The following is a 27,611-nucleotide window of genomic DNA, read 5'->3' on the forward strand; positions in this document are numbered from 1 at the left end:
CCAGCTTAATTTCTCGAATAGTATCCACTCGGATATTCCTCACGGGTCCAGAAAAAATTTTGATAAAGCAACGTGCGCCGTCTGGAGCAGCGTGTGAAACAAAGGAATTCAGCCGAGAGGGCGGGACCACATCTCACTCAAGGCCTGCCTACAGGGAAATGACGTCACCGACACGCGTGAAAAAACGCACGCATGCGCACGAGCGTTCAAGCATGATTGGTGGAATCGCACGTCATTCAAATCCATATAGTTAAAAAAATAAAAATAAAAGGGTTGGTTTATTGTCTAATAGACCTCATACATATATATATATATATATATATATATATATATATATATACACACTATCCGGTTTATACAATGACAGTTTAGGCAAATTTTACTGTAGTTCCGGTTTTTGACTTTGCTGTTTATTGCTGCTGCAGACAGCATAAATGGTAAAAGATATTGTATTGGTCCAAATATAAGACAACCCCTCTTTTTTTCAAGAGGTGGGCCTGACCCACAGAGCCATGTGGGTGAATTTCATGATTATCTGTGCATCTGATTTCAGATTGTTACTTCTCTACTTGTGGCACCAGCTTTTGACCGTCTACTGTGAAATATGGCAGGCATCTTTTTGTTAAGTTTTCTGTCATTGGACCATGTTTCATGTTTATTGGACTTAATCATCTTAATAACAAGCACAAGTGCCAATTGCATGTATGTGCAGGTTGTGGTGCAGATGACACGAATGACCAGAGCAGAGGCTGAAAAAGTAGACTTTAAATATGTTACAACTTTGCATAAAAAATAAATGTAGAAATGGACCGAGTCCATTGTAGAACATTTGGTACCCTCAAAAGATTGTGGGAATGTATGAATTTTGATTGACTTTTGGAATGTTGACTTTTTTTTTGCAAGGTGCATTTCAGGCCAAAATGCATTTTTCTTTATTATAGTGTGAACAAATGTAATTCTTGGAATATGAGTAACATGAACAGATCTTTACCATTTATAAAATTTCAGCTTGATAAATTGTACGGTGTAGGCCATGCCCCCTTTCATATTATAAGTATTATTTTGGAAAAAAATTTTAAAGTTGGACCAAATGTAAAAAGAAATTACGCACTTCATTTCTACAGGGAAAATAATGTTTAGTAGTCATGTGGTATTTCATGTAATATATGGAAAGATATTCATTTTAATATTTTTCATATTTTGAAAAATAGAGTGACAGACTTCAAAATAGATCATAGGTATCAGTCTATGAAAGTTTGGTCTTTATTCACTATGGATATGCTGAAAACGCTGCAGGTCTGTCAGACAAATGGGTGATTTTTGGCAAATTTTTAAAATTGTGAGGGGGAGGTATTTTTGGGTGTCATTTGCATAATGATGTGTGGCCACTTTATGCAGTCATCACCAAATTTTCACGTCAGTGTTTTGCTTTTTCCACATTTTGTTATGTTACAGCCTTATTCAAAAATCAATTAAATTAATTTTTTCCCCTCAAAATGTTACGTATAAGACCACATAATGACAGTGTGAAAAAAGTGTTCCTGGAGCTGGCTGCCTATCTAAACTGAGTGATGAAGGAGAAGGGCCTTAGTCAGGGAGGTGACCAAGACCCCAATGGTCACTCTGTCAGCTGCAACATTCCTCTGTAGAGAGAGGAGAACCTTCCAGAAGAACAGTCATCTCTGCAGCAATCCACCAATCAGGCCTATATGGTGGAGTGGCCAGACAGAAGCTACTCATTAGTAAAAGACACATGGCAGCCCATCTGGAGTTTGTCAAAAGACACCTGAAGGACTCTCAGACCATGAGAAACAAAAATCTCTGGTCTGATGAAACAAAGATTGAACTCTTTGGTGTGAATGCCATGTGTCATGTTTGGAGGAAACCAGGCACCATCCCTACATTGAAGCATGGTGGTGGCAGCATCATGCTGTGGGGATGTTTTCCAGCAGCAGGATCTGGGAGACTAGTCAGGATTGAAGAAAAGATGAATGCAGTCAATGTACAGAGACATCCTGGATGCCTCACGCAGCTCTCACACAGCAGACCACTCACCTCTGTCTACTGGCTCCCTGCTTTGGTTTACATAGAGGATGGCAGTTGAAGACAGCATTACTGCACTTTAACCTTCTGGGGCCGACGCCGTCATATAAGTCGGCCAAGACCAAGCTTTACTAAATTATAAATAACTATTTAATTATATGAGATAGAAACGTACTTTTTTTTTTTTTTTTTTTTTTTGCTGAAACGTTAACTCCCCGATTTTCGAGCCAGCCATCGCCCATCTTTGTACTCCTCATAGAAGCTGTGTGATGACGTGCGCAATGTGAGTGTCCAGTCAGAATTGGTTCACCGTCGCATGGTTTTCCAAAATCCAATCGTGGAGCCGATTCACCTCACGTGAAAAGCCAAAGATCGTTTTCAGGAGTGATATGTTACTAGTTGGCCCGTTTAAATAGCCCCCTGAGTGCTCCAATGAGTACATACTAGTACATACTCAGTGTGCCCTGCGCCATTACGCACAGCGATCAGTAAAGCAGGAGCAGACGGAGAGCCTCTGATGACAATCTCACATGCTCAAACAAAGAGCGTGTAACTATCAGGATTGCTCCACTAGTTTGCATGTGAATGTTACTGGATAAGAAAAAGGTACTTTGCCCTCTTCAGGTCGGTGGAGTGTCTTTGCCTCAAGTGGAGGAGTTTAAGTATCTCGGGGTCTTGTTCACGAGTGAGGGACGGATGGAGATCGATAGACAGATCGGTGCAGCATCTGCAGTGATGCGGTCGCTGTATCGGACCGTCGTGGTGAAGAGAGAGCTGAGTAGGGGGGCAAAGCTCTCGATTTACCGATCGATCTACGTTCCGATCCTCACCTGTGGTCATGAGATTTGGCTCATGACCGAAAGAACGAGATCGCGAGTACAAGCGGCCGAGATGAGTTTCCTCCGCAGGGTGGCTGGGCACTCCCTTAGAGATAGGGTGAGGAGCTCGGTCACTCGGGAGGAGCTCAGAGTCGAGCCGATGCTCCTCCACGTCGAAAGGAGTCAGTTGAGGTGGCTCAGGCATCTTTTCCGGATGCCCCCTGGACGCCTCGCTGGAGAGGTGTTCCGGGCACGTCCCACTGGGAGGAGGCCCCGGGGAAGACCCAGGACACGCTGGAGGGACTACATCTCTTGGCTGGCTTGGGAACACCTTGGGGTTTATTGTTTTTAGCCTTTTTGTTGTACAGTCTTTCACACAAGACCTCAGATTACCTTTATAAAGTGTCAAAACAGTTGTTTATTATAGTTTGCTGTGTGTTTTGAATAAATGTGTGTGGAAAATTATTTTTTGCTTTATTTTTTCCTTGCCTATTTTTGATTGTAAACCTTTATTACACTTATAAATCACAACAAAACCATATATATTCTGAAAGCACAGGTTGTCCTGAAAAAAGAACCAAAATTGATTGTGGGATGCAGGGAGAGCTGTTAACAGCAATAATAAAACATTTATGCCAGGTGAGTGAACTGTCTAAAAAATGCCCTCGGACCGCAGAAGGTTAAGGCAAAGCTTTTGTACTTTTGCTGCATTCTTCTGAGCATTAATGTCATATGCACTATTTGCACTTTCTATGCTTCTATGTCAGTAGCAAGTTGCTCTAAACGATATATCATTTTTATTTATAACTGTGTTATTATGACAATCACAAATAAAGTATTGATTGATTGATTGGATGAAAACCTGCTCCAGAGTGCTCTTGACCTCAGACTGGGGTGAGGGTTTATGACCCAAAGCACACAGCCAAGATATCAAAGGAGTGGCTTCAGAACAACCCTGTGAATGTCCTTGAGTGACTCAGCCAGAGCCCAGACCTGAATCTGAATGAACATCTCTGGAGAGATCTGAAAATGCCTGTGCACCGACGCTCCCAATCCAACCTGATGGAGCTTGAGAGGTGCTGCAAAGATGAATATGCAAAAACTGCACAAAGATAGGTGCACCAAGCTTGTGGCATCACATTCAAGAAAACTTGTGGCTGTAATTGCAGCCAAAGGTGCATCAACAAAGTATTGCACAAAGGCTGTGAATACTTATATAGGTGAACATCTCATGTTGTCATTATGGGGTGTTATGAGTAGAATTCTGAGGGGAAAATGTATTTACTTCATTCTGGAGTAAGGGTGTAACATTACAAAATGTGGAAAAAGTGCTGTGAATACTTCCTGGATGCACTGTACTTTTACCTAATTGGCTACATAACTTTTGCTTCTTCTTCTGTATCCTTGTGGCAAGTTTCATGTTCATATGAGGTACTGTTGCAAATTATGTAACACTTTGTTTTGACTGCTCCCAGCGGTCTGTTCTCATTTATAAAAGTTGGCATCTTTTAGGCTGTCATGCTCCTTTTAATAACTTAGGCTCTAATTCATCCGTAGATGGTACTTGCAACGAGTGGTATCCATTGAAGTGATGGCCTTGGGTGAGATGGATTTTTTTTTTTTTTTTTTTTAAGGTTTTACATATTTTGCGATACTGGGTAAAATGGGGAAAAACAGAAATGAGTGTGGCCTATATCAAAACATTTGTCACACTCCAAAGAAAGAATAATGGGAACAATTAGTAATAATAATAAATAAAATAAAAAATGACCAAAAACAATAGGGTTCTCAGCCTTGCTGAGACTGGGAACAGCATTGCTTTGCAACCTTTGTCCCCAGCACTGTTGGGCATGGACCCGTAGTAATAATAATAATAATAAATAATAACGAATGAAAACAGTAAGGTTCCCAGCCCTCGTTGAATTTAGGGATGGGTATTGATAACATTTTATCTATCGATTCGATACCTCCTGTGAATTTTCTATGTACTAAAAAGGAGGCTTTACAATGTCAACAACATTTTATTGAGTCTTAAAGTAAATAAACATGAAATTGGTCACTGGATCCTTAAACATTGGACATATATAAACTCTACATGGTGGATCTTTGATCTCTGGACATAAATAGAAATAAACAAAATCTGTAGTTTTTGTCAAAAGCATTTCCTTTCAGACATTAATGGCATGAATGTCACTCCATACATCTGAGCTGAACTCAGCCAGCTGCTGGAGTCTGCAGGTCTGTAGCCATACAGTCTTGGGCTGCTGCACATCAGCGCAGGATGTCTCATTTTTTGGAGGAAAAAAACATTTTGATCAATTGCAGTTTATTGTTTGTATTACAACGTTTGGAAAGAGGTGTCATTTGATTTAAACGGTGATTCGCTTTGAAGTTATAAATTCCGAGCAGACTCGACTCAGCAGAGAGTGCTGCAGCGTTTGGAGCAACGGAACAGAGGACGATTCTCGTTTCTTGCAACAATACAGGAGTCCCAGTTAGTCACTTTAATCTGCACAAAAGTGACTCATGATTGACATATTTTAATGGCTTTGAGAGGGGTTAAGAAGTAGAGTTGGGGCTTCTGAAGAGGAGCGAAACAATGAACCAACGAATCAGCAGATCGAAACACTGCTTCAATGGTTCAAAGCAAAGCCGCGCTGCAGAAACAGTCAATTACAGACCCGCTGCAGGGTCTGTAATCAGTGTAGAGAAATGATAATTTTCCCGACAAACACCCTCAAAACAGCGGCCGCTTTGAAGGACCGATAAGGGAATCGTTAAGCAAAAAGGCTATTGATGTCGGTGGATCGAATCATTTCTTAACGATACCCCAAAAAGAACCAGTTCCCGATACCCAACCCTAGTTGAACTTGGATCCGTAATCCAAGAACACACACACAGAGTGAAATCGGGTTGAATTTCATAGAAGAGTAAGGGCAATAAGTGGTGCTGTAAACAGTGCAAACTGATATTCATGCCATGACATCACATTAGTCAATTCTCCACAGGTGAAACGTTGTGTATTCTCACCTCTTGCGTAGTGACGCAAGATCTACAGTATAATCCAAGGATTTTTGAGAGGGGTAAATGCTCAAAGGTCCTTATAGATTCCCATAAAGGGACAAGGAAAGCAACTTTAAAAATTTTACAAAACAAAAAAAAAAAAACTGTTCTGATAGACAGAAACAACAATCCCTGCTTCAGTTGAGTGAAAAGTTGCTAGTTGCAGAATGTGGGGAAGTAGCACCACGTGGTCTAATTCAGCTCTTTCACTTGCCTTCATTGGCCCTATTGGCGTCATTGGCTACTTCATTGCTTTGTGTTTTTGTTATCTCCGCCAAGGAGGTTATGTTTTCAGTCGAGTTTGTTTGTCTGTCTCTGTCAGCAGGATAACTCAAAAAGTTTTGAACGGATTTTGATGAAATTTTGTGGAGTGGTTGGAAATGACAAGAGGAACAAGTGATTAAATTTTAGTGGTGATCCGGATCACGATCCGGATCCAGGAATTTTTTAAAGGATTCTTCACCATTGCAGGGATAGGGGGAATTTTGACATTCTAGTTTCTAACTCCACAAAAACAAGGCAGAAAGGCTTGAAAAACATTAGGGTGTAACATAGTCAAATGTTCTATCAAACAGCAAAGTTTGGTGATGATCGGATCCAGATTCTGGATCTGGTGATCCAGAATATGCAAAAATATAGGGAAAATAGAAAATGTGTCAGTGACAAATGAAGCTAGAGATGCACAACTAACACCAAATTGTAGCTGAATCTGTACTGATTCAGTAAGGTGTCATCAGATTTGATGTAGCTTCAAATGTTATGGAGCTAGATCCAGAAGAAAACCGCCATTACCGAAAAATCGTTTTTATACAATAACTTTTGAACTAGGGCAGCAACAACGAATCGATAAAATCGATAAAAATCGATTACAACAGGCGTTAGCAACACATTGCATCATCGATGGAGGGGGGGAGGAGATGGGGGGGGGAGAGAGAGGGAGGGGGGAGGGGGAGCAATAAATACAATAAAATACCTCTTTTCACCATATACGTATTTTATAACATTTATATGTTTCAGTGTTGTTTTATGGCATTTTAGCACTTTGATAAAGCAATGCCATTTGAAATAATTATTTTTGTTCTTTATTATAAACTGTTTTATTCTTTATTATTTTATATTTCAACAGCCAAGGGACATTTGACAATTTGTTGATTTTCAAGTATTTTAAGTTTTCAAATAATGTTCTGTTGTTAAATAAAGTGATGAAGGGGGTGTTGGCCAAGTGGTTAATGCGCTTGGTTTCAGTGCAGAAGATTCCGGGTTCAAATCCCACCCCCGCCACATTTCTCCATGTAATGAATGTGGAGTTGCGTCAGGAAGGGCATCCGGTGTAAAACCTGTGCCAATTCAACATGCAGATCCACCTTGGATTTGCTGTGGCGACCCCAAGTGCAAACAAGGGAGCAGCCGAAGGGACTTACTGTTAAATAAAGTGATGGAAGGAGAGAAAAATTGTTTCCCTGGCACATTTTTTTTTAAATTCCCGCGCAAATCCGATTAATCGTGTCGAAACCCTATTAGATTAATCGATTACCCAAATAATCGTTTCTTGCAGCCCTATTTTGAACTAATAAAAACATAAAAGTGATTCCAAGTTCTAGTGCTATGTTTTCATGGTCAAGGATGTCAAATATAAAGGAAAGAAAAGTGTATGTGTCATAGTTTTGGTTGTAACACTGAATTGTTGAATAGATCACTGTGCCAAGGAGGGAATCTCTTTAGGCTCAGTGACCCTATGGCCTTGTGTAGCACATGCAACACTTAAAAAATAGTTCTATTTCAGAATTTACTGGTGTTTCATAAATGTTAAAAAAAATTCATATATTTGCAGTTTAGTTGAATAATACATTGAATTTTGTCGCTTATTTGTTTTTGTCTATAAGCACATGCAATATCAATATCAGTGCTCAGATGACAGTAGCTTCTGGGAAAGGTGCAAGTTGCAATAAACTATGATGCCAAGCACTAAGGATACATGCTATCCAGTCACAGCAGATGAAACCTTTTTTTACTACTGCATTAGCAAACATCGTTAGACTTTTTTAGGTTCAGTGATTCCACGGCGTGTAGATGTTATGGCGTCAGTGACCCCATGGCCTTGGCGGAGGTTTGCACTCTCTGAGTGCTTCTAGTTTTATTCTGGAATAATATTACTTTTTCACAGGGCTTTCTAAACAAATGATTGGACAGTTTCAGATGGTTCAAATTGTAGCTGAAGAAAACCAAGAAAAGGAACCACACCAGTCCGGTTCTTTATAGCTCTACACTTGTTTTTTGTATCACTAAATGGTGTTTGATAGGGCTGGGAATCGATCCGAATTTCCAGGATCGATTCGATTCCGATTCATAAGGTCACGATCCGATTCGATCCACGATTCGATCCGATTCGATCTATTTACATATTGCTGGATTGTCACTTTAAAATAAAAACTGTCTCATAGACAAAACAGCCCCATGTGTGTTTGTGATTGTATCTGTGTATGTGTAAGAGGGACACACAGAGAGAAGAGTCAAGAATTTAAAGTAATTATTTTGGAATGAAAAAAAATCCAAGTTTTATTTGAAATTTAAATCAAAACCATGACATTTGGTGGCCCTCTTTTAGTTGAATAACATACCCATGGCAGGGTTTCTGACCACAAAGAAAAAAAAAAGTAGTTCAGCAGCCACAGCAATTGTGTAAGAAATGATGCTTGACTGATAAGTCTGAGTGTAACCTTGACAGTTGGTGCCACCAAGAGACTGATAAGAGTCCTAGTCTTCAGGAATTGTGTAATTTTTCTGGAGAAAAAGGAGCTGGTCTACGTGCTGTGGAGTGAGGCAGCTCCTTTGAGCACTAACAATGTCTCCAGCGGTTGAGAAGACTCGCTCAGATGGGACACTGGTCCCAGGTATGCAAAGGTACTGCTTTGCTAGGCCTTCCAGAAGAGGAAAATCCCCTGCATGCACCTGCCACCATGTCAGTGGATTTTGAGAAAGAGGAATAGATGGTACTTTCCTGTAGGTGGTGACCTCTTCCTCAGCCCTTTCAGTGGGAGTAGTTTTCCTTTGTAGTGGAGTTTCTGGTGGTGTGTAGGCTGACCCCAGTAAAGCCATCAGAGCAGATGAGTCTTTTTGCCTCTTTGGTTGAGTTGGTGCAGGCACAGCCACATCAGTTGAACCATGGGAGGTGTCTTCTTGCTCTGGTGTAGTTTCCTGATGCAGAAAAATATTACAAAATAATACACAAATTAACCTGAATTCAGTCTTTTGCTGCCCAATTAAAAAAAACTAGTCTAAATATATTCAAATGTGCACACTATATAATCTGCAAACTTAACTTACATCAGTTGATGGGTTCAGATGAGCAGCTTCAGAGGTCAATTTCAAGAAGACAGCATCACGTGCCTCACCAGACAGGAATGGTAGGGTCTTGAAACGTGGATCCATTGATGATGCTACACACACGGTCTCCATCAGGGCTTCATATCTATATAGAGGAACAAATAGATAGATAGATAGATAGATAGATTAAACATGCATCCATTGTATATAGCAGGGTAGGCCTACAGTAAATGCATACAGATGGAACAGTCATGCAAACACACTAGTATGAATTGTACAGTCTAAAATCACTGCTCTATTCTAAGTAAGAAAATGTGAATAAAATCAGACAAGTATATTAAAAAACTATAGACTAATGCATTTCAATGCTACTACTACACAGCCATGTTAAATGAACATACCTTGAGTTCAAGTTGTTATGAACTGCTGTTTTGAGCTCCTTAATCACAGAAGAGTCTTCAGTAGTACATGTCATCTGACTCAGAAGCTGAAACTGCAGTGGTGCAACAATGGACATAGTTGGAGATGCTTCCTCGGAGATGGCGAGCGTGGCCGTCTTCATTGGCCCTAGGCATTTCACCACGTCCTCTGCGGTGGTGATGTCTGTCTCCATTAAAGTGCATATATCGCTTTCCCTCCTGCGGACGTCAGGTGACAGCAGCGCTGCAGAGATGGCTGGCTGCTGCTCGAGGAAACGTCCCAGCATATCCAGGGAGCTGTTCCACCTGGTCGTGACGTCCACAATGAGCTTGTGTTGTGGCAATTGAAGGAGCTGCTGCTTCTCTTTTAATGTGTGGCTCGCAGTGGGGCTTCGGTGAAAAAACGCCACAATTCGCCTTACCCGCCCCAGTAAGCGTGCGATAGCAGGAGTTTTTAGTCCTGCTTGGGATGCCAAGTTGATGAGATGCGGAAAATGGCCCATTAATTGCACCGCTCTCACGATGTTGGCTGCATTATCCGTAACAATTGCGGGGTTTTTGTCAGTGATTCCCCACTCCTGTATGGCTTTGGTGAGCAGATCAGCGAGATTACTTGCAGTGTGGCTCGTTTCAACTTCTCTGGTCTGTAGAACACTAGAAGCTAGCCTCCATTCCTCGTCAATGTGATGGCATGTAATAGTCAGATAAGACACGGTATTTCTGGAGGTCCAGCAGTCGCAGGTCAGTGCCACTCTCTCGGCAGATTTCAGCGAATGTGCAAGGGTATCTTTTGATTTCGCATACATTTGTGGAGTTATCGTTTCGCTCAGATGTTTGCGACTGGGCAGGACATAGCGTGGTTCTAGTCTCTTGATCAGTAGTTTGAATCCAGCATTTTCTACCACACTGTAGGGTCGTAGGTCTTTACTAATAAATATTCCGAGACCCTCAGTTATGCTCAAGGCACGCTTAGAATTCGAGGGAAATTTAACACCAAATGCCTTTTCCAGTGCTGTTTGGTTAGCGACAGGTTTAGCTGTTGCGGCGTGGTGCCTGGATAAGTGGTTGCAGAGATTGGTGGTATTGCCACTATATTTTACCTCTATTTGGCACAGTTTGCACACTGCTTTTGTTCTGTCCAGTTCGTCTTTGTCCTCGTAACGTTTGCTTTCTTAAGTTTCGGTTTCATTTAGCCGGCACCCGCTTTTTATTTTGCTCCTTCCGCGTCAAAGAAAATAGTCCCTAATAGCCACCTGGAAAAGATCGATCCACATATTTTTGGATCGATATCTTATTTTTTGAGCGTGAATCGATATCGGATCGTGGATCGATCTTTTGAACACAGCACTGGTGTTTGAAATACTAAAGTTGCTGCTGGTTTACAAGTCACTAAATGCCATATTTCCTAGTGTATGTCACTTTTTTTTTTTTTTACTAGTTTGAGAGGTACTGCCACTTATACCCAGGTGTGACTTGTACTCTTGTACCAAAAAATAATGCATTTGTTATTCATATTAATAATTATATTAACTATTTATATAGGACTTTCACATGAATAAAAGCACTCAACAAAATAAATGGCAATAATAATAAGTACACTACAACAATGCACAAAGATCCCAAATTAAAGAGCTGATAATACAGGAAAAAAGGCACAACTTAAACTCCGGTGTGTCTTGTATATGAGATTCCCCTCTTCAAGAGACTTTTTTTTTTAAACAGGTGCGACTTATACTCTGAAATATACAGTACTTAGGGTGTAAACTGCATGTCATATTTTTGTGTTGGTATTAACCCTGCAGAGCTATTATACCTTTAGTAGTATAGCTTCTACTAGAGATAAAGTACAAAACCAGTTGTGAATCTACCTCAAAATGTTGTTCAGTTTGATAAAATAGTTACTTTTGCTTTTTCTGTGCATCAAGTCTTCACCTGATGTCTCAGCAGACATGAGCTGTTTTCTTGCTGCTTCTGTTTTTCTGACAGTAAACACTCACTGCCATGCCGACCACATTACAAGCACCGGGCTGATGAAGAAAAGGCTGGCTGGGTTAAAAAGTGCCATCTCCAAATTCAGTGGTGCCTCTGCAGATGTTCTGCTCTCAGAAGGAGACAAGATCACATTTGGGAAACATGTAAGGACTAGACTGGTGTTAAACAGTGCTTCTCAATTACCCCCCCCCCCCCCCCCCCAGGAAGAAGAAAACATTTCGCCACCCCACTCTCCGCTGTGACTATAAATAGTATCATTTGTCCATAAAATTGTTATAAGTACACCTCTGCATAACATTGTATTCTTATTAACATTAAAGAAAACAAAAAAGAAAGAAATTTAGATCAACTTACAGCAAAGAATAACTTTATTAACAGTGTTTTTTTAGTCTGTATTAGAAAAAACTTTGCGTCATTTTGCTTGAAATAAAAAATCCTTAAACTATAAACATTTTTGGACAGACCATTTGACACTGAAAAACAAAATTAAATAAAATCAATAAATGATAATAAATTCAAATTGATCAGAACAGTTACTCAGGAGCACAATATATAAAACACTTTAACAGACAAAACAAAAAAGAATAAAACAATTTGTGCATTTTTTTTATGATTATTTTGTGATTTTTATTTATTTTTTATTAGTTTTTATTTTTGCAGCACTTGCGTCATTCAGCATGACAGAGACCATGTCTACTGCAGCTCAGCTCCTCTGTTATGGTGCTATGATGCTAACGCTGCCTGCTGGTTTACTGAAGCAGCATTCACAAAGTGGGATGATTGCTGGCAATATTCAGCATGTTTTCGCTGAAAAAACTCAGCGGCTTATCTACGTGATTGGGGTGTAATGTCTTTAAGTGATGCTTTAATTTATTTGGCTTCATGCTGTCCGCCTCCAACATTTTTAAGCCTAGGTCCCACCGAATAATAAGCCATGAATAATGAGCCACGCATGGGTGTGTCAGCGATAATTCGAAAAATGACCCACGCATGGGTGTGTCAGCGATAATTCGAAGAATGACCCATGTTTTCATCTATCGCATATCAGCTACTAAGGTGCATCTATGTGCTTCTCTGTACCCCGCATGTGCCACGTAGCAGCCTCTAGTGAGCCATGACTGACCTGTCATTAGAGCCTTGAATGGCTCGCATCAGCCACGATAAGCCACGTAGTGCCGTGATAGCACCATGATAACGCAATGTTGGCGCACGTTTAGGCATGGGTTTGGTCCAAACCTCCAGCCCTCCCACACCTGGTCCCTTTAAAGTGTGGGTTTTCAATTCACAGCAGCATTTAAAGATGTTACATTTTTTAAATGCAGTCCAAAAATAGATGCTCCAGTACAGTCCCGCGGTTGTGCGCTGTGCGCCAGGTTGCTGTCCACCTGTAATGCACCAGACCAGCTAGAACCGAACCAAGGGTTCCTGGAGAGCTGCCTCTGTGCTCCTCGCTGGCTCAGTGGCTCGCTGGCTTTTTCTTCTGCGGCTTTAAACACACACATCGTGATCGCTTAACTTTGTGTTTGTCTGTTTATTTCACACATGCTGGATTTTGTCTCACCCTCAACAAAGGCCACCCCTCTGATGTGGCCACTTTGTCTGCAGTTCAGGTGGCCTCAATAGAGCGGGACCAGTGTACTAAATAATTTTCTTACAGTTGAATCTGTTGAGAAAATGGACAGTTGAATTAGGAAATGATTTATATAATTAATAACATATTTTCTATGTTGATTTATTCTCTTAATGTATTTAAAATAGTGTAGTTCTTGTTATCATATGCACACTATTATTATTTTATTATTACTTCTATTTTGTTGTTTGATTTTTAAATGGACAGTGGAAATAATTGTTCATTTTCTTGCCATCCATGTATTTTCACTGTATTTACAATAATATTATGTACTTACATTGAACTTACTAAATAAAATCACGCAAACACGCTTTTAATATATAGATGATTTACCGCCCCCTGCTGGAATGGAGTGTGAGTCCAGAATGTAATTATCAATGTCCATTATTGAGTGCTGTTAGCTAATATCCATAGTTTGTTCAAAAATATTAGTCCTATTTACAGCCTGTTTTGGCAACATTCATCCTTGACCTAAAATATATTAGCATACTGAATAGCAAATATCAGCTGTCTACAGTTTGTCCATGATTGAAGTTATACACACGCATTCATGCACACACAGAGCTTTTTGTCATTTTTGTATTCTGCCACAAGCAGGTGCTTTTTTGTTTTTACACACCCACAAACAGAGACCATGGCAGAAGACATCAAACGCACTGCAGTTGTCACTCATGGTAAAGGCAATATGACACTTTACGAAACTGACTAAACTAATTGAACAACAAAAAACACAATAAATCAATAACACTAACGAGACTTTTAAACTAACGTGAACTGCAATAACATTTAAAACCCCAAACTCCCATGGTGCATTGCAGCATAACATCCATTGTTCACTGTTGTTAATTAATATCGCAAATTTCTTAAAAAATGTTAGTCCTATCAACTTTGTTTTCGCAGCGTTCATCCTTGACCCAAAATACATAAGCATGCCAATCAGCATATGTCAGTTCTCCACAGTTTGTGATTGCCATACACACACACAGAGGCTACTATGCTATTATATACATATATATATATATATATGAGGTCTATTAGAAAAGTATCCGACCTTATTTTTTTCAAAAACCATATGGATTTGAATCACCTGTGATTACATCAGACATGCTTGAACCCTCGTGGGCATGCAAGAATTTTTTCACGCCTGTCGGTTACGTCATTTGCCTGTGGGCAGTCTGAGTGAGGAGTCGCCCACCCTCTCGTCGTTTTTTTTTCATTGTTTAGGAATGGCTCAGAGACTGCTGCTTTGTTTGATCAAAATTTTTTCAAAACTCTAAGGCACAACTGAGTGGACACCATTCGATAAATTCAGCTGGTTTTCGGTAAAAATTTTAACGGCTGATGAGAGATTTTGGTCTGGTAGTGTCGCCGTAAGGACGGCCCACGGCGCCTGACGGCGATCTGCGCTTCGAGGCGGCAGCGTCTCGCCGTTTCAAGTTGAAAACTTCCACATTTCAGGCTCTGTTGACCCAGGAAGTCATCAGAGAACAGAGAACTTTCAGAAGAAGTCGGCATGAGGAGTTTATTCGGACATTCCATTATTAATGGACATTTTGTAATGAAAGAACATGCGGGCAGAGTCTCATGTCAGGCCGGACCCGACCGCGGGGGGTCGCGACAGGAAAAACACCTCCGTTGGAAACCTTAACGGGCAAGTTGGAACATGCCCAAGCTGTTAAACAATTTCTCAGTTACTCACTTGTTGAAAGCCATCAAAAGCCGCCTGAATTCTACAAATGGTTTTCAACACGGAGGTGTTTTTCCTGTCGCGGCGCACACAGATTTGCCGAGTCGTCACGGAAACGACTCGGCGAATTTGCGCGTACGTCTTTCATTAAAAAAATGTCCTTAAACAGTGGAATGTCCGCATAAATTCCTCATGCCGGCCTCTTCTGAATCTTCTCTGTTCTCTCACGATGTCCTGGGTGAATTAAGCCTTAAATTAGGATGTTTTCAGCTCGAAACAGGCCGACGACAGCGCCTGGAAGCGCTGCAGGACGTCCCGCTCCGTGGGAAGTCCTTACACCGACAGAAACACCCCATAATCTCTCATCAGCCGTTAAACTTTTCACAGAAAACCATCTTAATTTCTCGAATAGTGTCCACTCGGATATTCCTCACAGGTCCAGAAAAAATTTTGATAAAGCAACGCGCGCCGTCTCGAGCAGCGTGTGAAACAAAGGAATTCAGCCGAGAGGGCGGGACCACATCTCACTCAAGGCCTGCCCACAGGGAAATGACGTCACCGACATGCGTGAAAAAACTCATGCATGCGCACGAGGGTTCAAGCATGATTGGTGTAATCGCATGTCATTCAAATCCAAATCGCAGGTCAATATACGAGGTCTCTTAGATAATAAACCGACCCTTTTATTTTTTAAAAACACTATATGGATTTGAATCACGTGTGATTACATCAGCCAAGCTTGAACCCTCGTGCGCATGCGTGAGTTTTTTCACGCCTGTAAGCACGCCTTGTGGAAGGAGTGGTCCAGCCCCCTCTTCGGAATTCCTTTGTCTGAGAAGTTGCTGAGAGACTGGCGCTGTGCTTGATCAAAATTTTTTCCAAAACTGTGAGGCACATCCGAGTGGACACCATTCGAGAAATTCAGCTGGTTTTCGGTGAAAATTTTAACGGCTGATGAGAGATTTTGGATTGTTACTATTGCTTTAAGGACTTCCCACGGACCGGGACGTTGCGCAGCGCTCTGAGGCAACGTCGTCATCCTGTTTCAAGCTGCAAACCTCCAAATTTAAGCCTCTGTTGACCCAGGACGTCATGAGAGAACAGAGAACTTTCAGAAGAGGTCGGAATCAGCAGTTTATCCGGACATTCCACTGTTAAAGGAGATTTTTTAAATGAAAGACGTGCGGACGGATTGGTGCGTCGGCTCGCAGCCGATGCGGCGCGCCCGCCACAGGAAAAACACTCGCATGCCCACGAGGGTTCAAGCTTGGCTATGGTTTTTTTTAAAAATAATGTCGGATACTTTTCTCACAGACTTCGTATAATAAGGCAATAATTAAGAAGTGGATATAAAATATTTCACTGTAGCCTTTAACCAGCATGGCCTTAGGGTTTTTTTTTTTTTTTGCATGCCCTGTAGTTACCAAGTTTTTCCTTGTCGAGTTATACAGTCTGTGGGTGCAGTCGTTTATTTTTAGACTAAACCACTACATTGATGCACTGATTCCAACTGTGTTAAAAAAAAAAAAAAAATTGTATGCCCTGTAGCCCTAGAATTATAAATGTTTTTACTTGGTAGGGGTACACACTCAATGAGTGTTTTCATTTATTTATAGCTTAACACCACTGCATTGATTCTGGTTCCTGAAGGGAGCAGGTTCTCATAGAAGCCCATGTTAAAATGTCAAACTTTATAGCAGAAATAACTACGTTTACAGCTTGGTACAAAAAACATTTTGATCTCGATAGCTAGTGTCTCTCTCCATGACAACTAACTCCTTGGTTTAAGATGTGTTAAGCCACAAAGTTGTGCATAAATAGGGGTGTGATTGTTGTGAAATGTTGTGTATTGTTTGTCCCAACCAGGTCATGCGGGGTCTTGCCAATGCTACACCTCTTTGGACATTGTGTGGAAGAACAAATGTGGATATTTTGTTTAATATGCAATAAAACATATTTTAAATATGCCCACAAAGAACCTAGTGACCCTATGCATTGGCACATTACATTTAGTGTTGATAGGATCAAAACAGTAAATTCCTATAGCGCACACGAGTGTGTATTTACAGACACTCATCATGGGCATGAATGTCGTAGGAATTCTGGGCTGTTAATGATGTCCTTGAACTGTTACTTTGGAATGATTGTACATCATTAATGACTTTAAAAAAAAATAAGAACTGGGTGCACAATTTTGAATTTATTTTTGGCTCTTCTGTAATTCACACAGGGTCAAAATTATACATACAGGCTTAAATATTTTAATAATTGGTCCTGAAGGTTTGACAATGTCTTAGTGATCATGATTGAATACAACTGGTAGTTTCTTTTTGCCAGCAAAAAAAAAAAAGGGATGTTTGACACCACTCATTGGACTGGCCAATACTCAGAACAATGGTAATGTCCAAGAAACTCGGTCATGATAATAATAAAAATAATAATAATATAGTAGTGGTAGTAATAATAATAATAATAATAATAACACCAGTATTTTCCCAAATTAATGACGTTCATAAAAGCCCTGATTACAGAAAAAAATTAATAAAATGAAGTAGTGTTTTCTCGTACTGTAATATTTATGGACAGATTGTTGTTTCAGGATTAATCAGTATCAGATGGAGCTTTGTCATATAAAGCATTTTTTAAATTTGAAAACTGACTTGACAAAATAAATTTTGCGCACTTGACTTTTCATGTGTTCTGACCCCCAGTGTCTGACAGTGAGGGAGACACCGGGACACACAGACGGATGCGTGACACTGGTGTCTGGGGATGACAGGATGGCTTTCACTGGGGACGCCCTGCTCATCAGAGGCTGTGGCCGGACAGACTTTCAGCAAGGTATACGTGTGTATATGTGTGTTTGTGTATACACACTTTTATATAGATTTTATGTTTTCTGCAATTTTCATCTAGTACACACTTAGCTTTTACAGTATTTCTATATGGTGGCCAAGTGGTTAGTGCACTTGGGTTCGGTGTGGAAGGTTCCCGGTTCAAATCCCATGCCTGCCACGTTTCCCCATGTAATGTGGAGTTGCATCAGGAAGGGCATCCGGCATAAAACTTGTGCCAATTCAACATGCAGGTCCACGTTGGATTTGGTGTGGTGACCCTGAGTGCACACAAGGCAGCTGAAGTAACTTACTTTCTGCATATAACTGCATGAACACCAGAGGGCAATACGAGGGTAGGCTGAAAAGTTCTAAGGCTGACTATAATGCAGTTGTTGAATTGAACAAATTCAGGGTTATTTTTCTACATAGTCTCCCTGTAACTCCACACACTTCTTCCAGCGGTGCTTGAGTGCTTCGATTCCCTTGGCATAGCAGCTTTCATCTTGAGAGTCAAAATAGTCTTCAACGGCAGCCATTACCTCATCATTGCTCTGAAAGTGCTTCCCAGCCAAGTTTTTTTTTCAGGTTTGGGAACAGATGAAAGTCCGAGGGTGCCAAGTCAGGGGTGTATGGTGGGTGATCTACCAGTTCGAATCCACACTCGTGGATAGTGGCCATGGCCACTGTTGACTTGTGAGCTGGGGCATTGTCTTGATGGCACAGCACCCCTTTCGTCAGCTTTCCTGGTCGCTGCTTTTTGATAGCCTCGCGTAACTGTCTCAGTAGGTTAGAATAGTACTGTCCATTTATGGTTTGTCCCTTTTTCTTTCTTTTTCTTTTTTAATATTTATTTCATTCATTTAAAAGAAAAACAGAAAAGCAAAAAACAAAAGCACCACAATACCAGAATGAAAAGGAGCAGAAAGAAGAACAAGTCTTATGATTTCTGCCCCTTTTAACAATACAATCTTTCAATATACAGCATCATAGTCAACATTATTTAACAGATTGCATTTCTTTAACTTGTCACATACCACTGACCCATTTCATAATTATGACCATTAATTAATAGATTACATCACTGACAGGTTACATTTAAACTTAAGACACTCCAAACATTATTAACAGTTTACTTTTTTTTTTTTTTTACTTTCTTGCAGCCCACCGACTTACTTCATAGTTTCATACTTACTTAATACATCTAATTTAATATGTTTTTTAAATAATTTAAGCGACCTTAATTCTTTAATTTCTTTATTAAGATTGTTCCATAATTTGACACCATTTACTGCAATACTCCTTTCCTTTACTTTGGTTCTAAATCTTGGTTTTTTAAAGACTTCTATTCCTTTCAATTTATAACTACTTACTCTTTTTTCAAACATATTTTGAATGTTTGTTGGTAAAGTATTTTTATTAACTTGGTACATCGTTTGTAATATTTTCAAATCAACTAAATCATGAAATTTAAGTACCCTATACTTAATAAACAATGGATTAGATGGATCTCTAAAACCACTGTTACTAATCACTTTTAAAGCTCTTTTCTGCAAAATAAATAAAGGTTGTATATAGGTTGTATATGTTGATCCCCAGATTTCTACACAGTAAGTTAAATATGGGACAATCAATGAATTGTACAATGTTAATAAACCATAACTGTTTAATGAATATTTTACTTTATGCAAAACAGCAATGGCTTTCGCTATTTTTCCTTTTATGTAATTTATGTGTGACTTCCATGTAAGATCTTCATCAATCATGACTCCTAAAAATTTCATTTCTTTTACCCTTTGTATATCCATTCCATCTATTTGTAATGACACATTATTTTCTTTCGCTCTATCATTAAACAATATGAAATTTGTCTTATTAATATTTAGTGACAATCTGTTTATATCAAACCAATGTTTAACTTTTTCCAACTCTGTATTTATCACTTGTGCTACTTCCTGTATATCTGATCCAGAGTAAAACAGCGTTGTATCATCAGCAAATAAAATGCTGCCAAGCACATTGGATACATTCACAAAATCATTGATATACAAAATAAACAGTTTGGGTCCAAGTACCGATCCTTGTGGTACTCCATAAATAATGTTACACAATTCTGATTTGGTATTATTTATCTGAACAAACTGTTTTCTATTTTCTAAGTAGCTTTTTACCCACTGATGTGCAACACCTCTTATTCCATATTGTTGTAACTTGTGGAGCAATCTTGAGTGGTCTATAACATCAAAAGCCTTTTTCAGGTCAATAAAAATACTTACAAAATAATCCTTATTATCTATTGTTGTTGATATTTTCTCTATTAGTTCCATAATTGCCATAGCTGTCGAATGTTTTGTTCTGAATCCATACTGAGCATTATTTAAAATATGATGTTTCTCAATAAATTTATCCAATCTTGTTACAAAAACTTTTTCCATAATTTTAGAAAACTGTGGAAGCAATGATACTGGCCTGTAATTAGAAAAATTATGTTTGTCTCCATTTTTATATAATGGGACTACCTTAGCAATTTTCATTTCATCTGGAAAAACCCCAGTTGACAGAGACAGATTACAAATATAAGTAAATGGTTCAATAACAATTTCTATTATACTTTTTACAGTCATCATGTCTAAATCTTCATGGTCAGTTGATCTTTTGCTTACACAGTTTTTTACAATATTTCTTATTTCATCTTTTTCCACATTGTCCAGGAAAATACTATTGACCGTATTTACCAATGTACATAATTTATCTTCTATTATTGGTTTATTTCCCACCAGACTTGACCCTACATTTGAAAAATAATCATTAAACCCATTTGCAACTTCTTTTATATCATATATCTCTTTATTTTCCTTAACAAAGTAATTTGGAATAGTTTCTTTCGTTCCATCACTATCAATCACACTTTTTATAATTCCCCATGTTACCCTCATATTATCTTTACTCTTATTTAGTTTTTCACTGTAATAATCTTTTTTTTGTTTCCTAATTATTGTTAATAGTTTATTTTTATATTTTTTGTATTTATGTTCTGATTCCTTTGTTTGCAATTTTAAAAAGCACCTGTATAAATAGTTTTTCTTTGCACAAGCATTTTTTATTCCCTTTGTCAGCCATGGTTTATTTACTCTTTTCTTACTAATTTCAATTAATTTACAATTTTTATTGTATGATTTCATCAATATTTTCATAAATGAGTTATATGCTACATTAACATCACTGACATAAACTTCTTCCCAGTTTTGATTTTTAAGGTCATATTTTAATGCCTCTAAGGCTTTTACTGACTTATCTCTTTTAAAGTTTATATCAGTTTTTTTGTTGTACCTATTTTTATATTTAAATATTGAAAAAATTGGTAAATGGTCGCTAATATCTGTCATGAAGATCCCATTCTTGATAATTTCATCTGTTCTGTTTGTAAATATTTTCAAGATAGTCCATGAACACAATGCCCTTGGCATCTCAGAAAACTGAAACCATGACCTTCCCCGCAGACGAAACGACCTTGGCCTTCTTTGGAGGTGGTGACCTTGGGTGTTTCCACTGCATTGATTGTTTTTTTGTCTCTGGTTCAAAGTGGTAAACCCAACACTCATCCTGGGTAAGAAAACGATCCATGTAATTGGCTGGATCCTCTTCAAATTGCACCAAGTTTGCCTTCGACATGACTAGCCTGGTGCATTTCTGATCAGGCGTCAGAAGACGTGGCACCCACCGAGCTGACACCTTTGACATTCCAAGTTCTTCATGCAGAATGTGTTCAATTCTCTCACGGGATATTCCCACAGCATCTGCTAGCTGATTAATCATCGATCGTCTGTCATCCATCACCATTTCATGAACAAGGTCAATGTTTTTCTGGGTTGTGGCTGTTGCAGGCCGCCCAGACCTTGGGTCGTCTTCAAGGCTTTCTCTGCCCCTCTTAAATGCAGCTGCCCACTTCTGCACTGTAGATATGAAGGGAGCTTCATCCCCTAATGTAGCAACCATATCCGCATGAATGTCCTTGGCTTTAACCCCTTCTTATGCAGGTACTTAATCACACCGCGATGCCAGATTTTGTCCATTTTTGCCGTTTCCCTCTACCACGAACTTTCAAACTTGGCTATGAACCACAAACTACCTCACAACCTGGAAGAAAATAACACAGTCATCAGAAGAGTTGAACTTAATGCATGCCAGGTTTTATTGAAATGGCATTTCTCCTTCTTGGTGAGCCTTAGAACGTTTCAGCCTACCCTCGTATTGCATAGGTTTTACTTCTATGAAGGAGGTTATGTTTTTACCTAAGCACATTGGTTTGTTATTAAGATCACTTTAAAAAACTGTTGTTGTGTTGTTAGGATCTCTTAAAGAGAGAGAGAAATAAATGATTTCTGTTGTACTCTCTGAAAGGGTTGCGTCCAGCCTGGAACAGACACAGTTAAAACTTGAGTGCCACTCAAAGAAATTTAAAAGTAACTTAACATTGAGAGAAGCTGTTTTTGGCCCCAGAAGATACATTCCAAAGAGTGGCTTTGTAATTTATCAAACTATGATTCCCTCATCGTCTGTCTTTCAGGTAGTGCTGAGAAACTCTACGAGTCAATCCATAAGAAGATCTTCACCCTGCCTGACCAGTGTCTCATCTATCCAGCACATGACTACAAAGGTTGGCTGAAAATGCACGTTTGATTCATTTTATGTCAAATTTGAAAATGTTACATGAAACATTTTGCCTGAAAAGTGGGTGGACAGATGCACGGGCGTGCGGCCGATATTACGCTAATCGAAATTCCCACACCTCAATATATCTGTAAAATCGTCATCACAGATAACTCACCTGTACAACCCCTGGCAATAATTATGGAATCACGGGCCTCGGAGGATGTTCATTCAGTTGTTTAATTTTGTAAAAAAACAGCAGATCACAGACATGACACAAAACTAAAGTCATTTCAAATGGCAACTTTCTGGCTTTAAGAAACACTATAAGAAATCAGGAAAAAAAATTGTGGCAGTCAGTAACGGTTACTTTTTTAGACCAAGCAGAGGGAAAAAAATATGGACTCACTCAATTCTGAGGAATAAATTATGGAATCACCCTGTGAATTTTCATTCCCAAAACTAACACCTGCATCAAATCAGATCTGCTCGTTAGTCTGCATCTAAAAAGGAGTGATCACAGCTTGGAGAGCTGTTGCACCAAGTGGACTGACATGAATCATGGCTCCAACATGAGAGATGTCAATTGAAACAAAGGAGAGGATTATCAAACTCTTAAAAGAGGGTAAATCCTCATGCAATGTTGCAAAAGATGTTGGTTGTTCAGTCAGCTGTGTCTAAACTCTGGACCAAATACAAACAACATGGGAAGGTTGTTAAAGACAAACATACTGGTAGACCAAGGAAGACATCAAAGCGTCAAGACAGAAAACTTAAAGCAATATGTCTCAAAAATCGAAAAAGCACAACAAAAAAATAGGGAACGAATGGGAGGAAACTGGAGTCAACGTCTGTGACCGAACTGTAAGAAACCGCCTAAAGGAAATGGGATTTACATACAGAAAAGCTAAACGAAAGCCATCATTAACACCTAAACAGAAAAAAACAAGGTTACAATGGGCTAAAGAAAAGCAATCGTGGACTGTGGATGACTCGATGAAAGTCATATTCAGTGATGAATCTCGAATCTGCATTGGGCAAGGTGATGATGCTGGAACTTTTGTTTGGTGCAGTTCCAATGAGATTTATAAAGATGACTGCCTGAAAAGAACATGTAAATTTCCACAGTCATTGATGATATGGGGCTGCATGTCAGGTAAAGGCGCTGGGGAGATGGCTGTCATTACATCATCAATGAATGCACAAGTTTACGTTGATATTTTGGACACTTTTCTTATCCCATCAATTGAAAGGATGTTTGGGGATGATGAAATCATTTTTCAAGATGATAATGCATCTTGCCATAGAGCAAAAACTGTGAAAACATTCCTTGCAAAAAGACACATAGGGTCAATGTCATGGCCTGCAAATAGTCCAGATCTTAATCCAATTGAAAATCTTTGGTGGAAGTTGAAGAAAATAGTCCATGACAAGGCTCCAACCTGCAAAGCTGATCTGGCAACAGCAATCAGAGAAAGTTGGAGCCAGATTGATGAAGAGTACCTTTTGTCACTCATTAAGTCCATGCCTCAGAGACTGCAAGCTGTTATAAAAGCCAGAGGTGGTGCAACAAAATACTAGTGATGTGTTGGAGCGTTCTTTTGTTTTTCATGATTCCATAATTTTTTCCTCAGAATTGAGTGATTCCATATTTTTTTTTCCCTCTGCTTGGTCTAAAAAAAGTAACCGTTACTGACTGCCACAATTTTTTTTCCTGATTTCTTATAGTGTTTCTTAAAGCCAGAAAGTTGCCATTTGAAATGACTTTAGTTTTGTGTCATGTCTGTGATCAGCTTTTTTTCTACAAAATTAAACGACTGAATGAACATCCTCCGAGGCCGGTGATTCCATAATTTTTGCCAGGGGTTGTATAGTGCCAGATGGTGCCAGATCCCTTCCGCATTGTGCGCAACTCTCATACTGCAAACTCTCAAAGTGACATTGTCATGTGACAACTACTGGTTTACAAGCATTGTGTGCATGTGTAATATAATTATGGAATTTTAAAAAATTCCCCATGCAAAACAAAAGTTATTGTGTGTCATCTGGCACATTTATGGAACTCTGGGAAAGACCATGCACGCTGATGACATCAACACAGCTAATCTGCATCAGTGAAGTGAAAATTTTAGCTTTTTACCATGTGTTGGGGCTACAAAAGTAATTTAGTTTAGGGTTGATGTTTAACCAACTTTCATGGGGAAAAAAAAAAAAAAGTTGGTGAGCAGATACTTAATGGGGGCGTTACAACGCGTGGGTACCATGATATTGCACCTGTGCAATATCATTTCAAATGTCACGTTTCAGAATTGTACTGACTTTTGTTGCATTGAGCTTTTATTTTGGGGTTTGTTTTTGATTGTTAATGAGGAAAGACTCTACTTTTCAAATACTAATAGCAAGAGGTGAAACAATTTTGAATCATTTGAATAGAATAGAATGTCTTTGTGCATACAAGCACAACAAAATTAAAAGTGCAATCTCACCTCAAGATGCATGTACACATAATAAACACACACTAAATTGGTACTAAAATAACTACAATAATACCATGACTAAAAACACTCATAAATTCATCCTCACACAGTGCGACAGTTGCATTAAAAAATTATTGTTCAGCGGTATTTAGTGACATTTAAGTGATGTTACATAGGGTTGCACTCACTTCTGTTGTGTACTATATCTGTACTGTGTCATGCCTCCGCCTCTGTGTAACAGGTCAGACAGTGTCAACTGTTGGTGAGGAGCGCAAGTTCAACCCCCGGTTGACTAAAAGCTTGGAGGAATTTGTGGACATCATGAACAATCTCAATCTTCCCAAACCTCACAAGATGGGTACAAATAGTCTGTTTCTATTACATGTTATCTAACATTTGGGCTCATAGTTCACTTTACTGTGAAAATACAAACCTCACTTCAAAATTTAAAGGGGAAGTTCGACCATCGACTGTTCATATATTGGATGAATTCTCTGTGACGTCACCCATAGGTTTTCTGAAGAGCTGTTTTGAAGCTTAAATAGGGCGTCTTCAAATGTCGCCATCTTGACAGTGCCTAACTCTGCGTAACTCCTGGCCAAACCATAAATGGGCAAAGAGGTGCAGCTTGGGCAAGACCAGCATGCTGACTGAGCAGGATGAATGAAACACAATATTGTCCGGACTTTGTCACTGACATCTCAGCAGGTGGATCAGTTTAAACTCCCTATATGTTGGACTGATGTGTGATCCCTGAAATATTATCCATTTAGCAGTGTGTACATGTAAGAAAGAGCTGTCTGTGACATAACAGTATTATTGGTAAATAAATATAAACCCTTGGCAAAGAGAGAAGTCACAGAGCCGTGTTAGATCAGTCTTGTTTAAGTATCGAAGTCGCTAAATGCTTCATTATGTGAATTGTCTGCTTTGTTGGTGACACCACAGCAGTTCGGGTGTGCTGAGGCAGCTTTAGTGCATCTTTTTCATTCCGGTGCTGTGTGGCTGAGCGATGCAGACGATATTTTAGAACATGAAATTATGTCATCCAAACGTGTAAGCTGTAAATGCTCCCACTGTGGCTCCACATGTATCAGAGCTGAAACAGAAGGAGGTGATAGTCACTTAAATCAGTGTATGATGAGAGAGGTCCAGAGTGGAAAAACAAGCTGTTGGCAGCTCTGGGATCAGTTCTCAGAGACACTAAATGTAAAGAGCTGACCTGTGGGAAGGAAAAGTATCGTCCTCTTCAACTCTAAACACTCCCCACATAAACAGCAAAGCAGAATGCACATGACATTTCTTCATCACTGTTAGAACTAAATCATTAGCCATCAGTTGTTTGTCTTTCGGCTGCCTCTGTCCAGGGTCACCACAGCAGATCCAGTAAGACCCACATTGGGATTTGGCACAAGTTTTACACCAGATGCCCTTTCTGACGTAACTCCTGTTTTACCTGATGAAACACACACACCCTCTGGTCTTCCCAAGAGGTCTCACATCCAAGTACTGATGAGGATCCACTCAGGATCACGCTTACACATAGCAGAGCTGCTGCTAAATCATCATCCATCAGTGTGACATAAAAAAAAATGTCACTGTATCATCCAGATTTGTTCTTTTCAAATCTGGATCTATACAGTGTACTGCAGATGACACACCCATGTCTTTTTTAGTTTCCATTCCTGTGTCTGGCTTGCAGCATAATGTTCAGCCCAGTCTAGCCTGTCAGAGTTTGTTATAGTGTCACCGGTTCTTTAAAAGGTCTGTTCTCACATATTGTTTGTCTTGATTGTGTCATTCCACTTCGTGCCCTGTGACCGCTGGAATAGGCTCCAGAACCCCCCACCCCTGTGGCCCTTAATTGGCATAAGCGGGTATAGAAAATGGACAGATGCTTGTGCTTGTTGAAAAGCATCCTTGTAAAACAAAGTTTTATGCCAGAAAGTACCTCAAAATGTGTCCGTTTCAAAATTTCCCACTCTGCCCTCAGATGGATGCTTCGTTTCCGTGTTCATCCACTCACCTCAAGTCATCCACTAAAATATTTAGTCAGAATATTTTTTCCCCCACCAACACCCATGTGGAATTTTGGAATAAGAACCTCAAAGTGTGCTGTAGCAAACATTTTGGAATTAACTTGATTTTACAAACTAGCTAGCTATCTTGTTTTTCCTGTTTTTGTTTAAATGGAGGCAGCTATAATAATAATAATAATAATAATAAGAATAATAATAATGATCTTAATAATTAGTAATTCCAAAACTTTGGGAAAAGCCTAGGCATGTACTGTGTAAAATGCAGTGAGTGAATGAAAAGCTGAGTCCCTCCCCTCCAGTTTGTTCACGTGATAACTAAATAAAAAGCTATCACCTTGTTACTTGGCTTCCTAGTTCCAGACCACATCTGCCCATTCTTACCACGGGGAGCAAAGCATTCAGCTGTTCTGCTCCCCAGCTTTGGAACTCACTCCCTCCTGACCTCCACAACGCTAAATCACTTCCCCTGTTTAAATCTGGTCTCAAAACACATCTCTTTTCTGATGCATACTCCCTCTGATCCTTGGTGTAATTCTGTATGTTTTTGTAATGTTTTTTTTATTTTATTGCTGCTATTTTAAGGTATGTTTTAAATTGTGTTGTAAGGTGACCTTGAGTTTCTCAAATGTCACCCT

General features: G+C 39.4%; 1 protein-coding gene across 1 annotated transcript in view; it reads left to right on the forward strand.

Annotated features, from left to right (window-relative positions):
- Nucleotides 1-27,611, forward strand: part of ethe1 (ETHE1 persulfide dioxygenase) — a 45,259-nt gene that overhangs the window by 14,707 nt on the left and 2,941 nt on the right. The window contains exons 3-6 of the mRNA XM_034174145.1: nt 11,654-11,802; nt 17,688-17,817; nt 22,378-22,467; nt 25,179-25,295. Of these exons, the coding sequence (XP_034030036.1) occupies nt 11,654-11,802; nt 17,688-17,817; nt 22,378-22,467; nt 25,179-25,295 (486 nt within the window). The remainder of the gene's footprint in view (nt 1-11,653; nt 11,803-17,687; nt 17,818-22,377; nt 22,468-25,178; nt 25,296-27,611) is intronic.

The sequence above is a fragment of the Thalassophryne amazonica genome, chromosome 7 (genome assembly GCF_902500255.1).
Source record: "Thalassophryne amazonica chromosome 7, fThaAma1.1, whole genome shotgun sequence".
Classification (NCBI taxonomy): Eukaryota; Metazoa; Chordata; class Actinopteri; order Batrachoidiformes; family Batrachoididae; genus Thalassophryne; species Thalassophryne amazonica.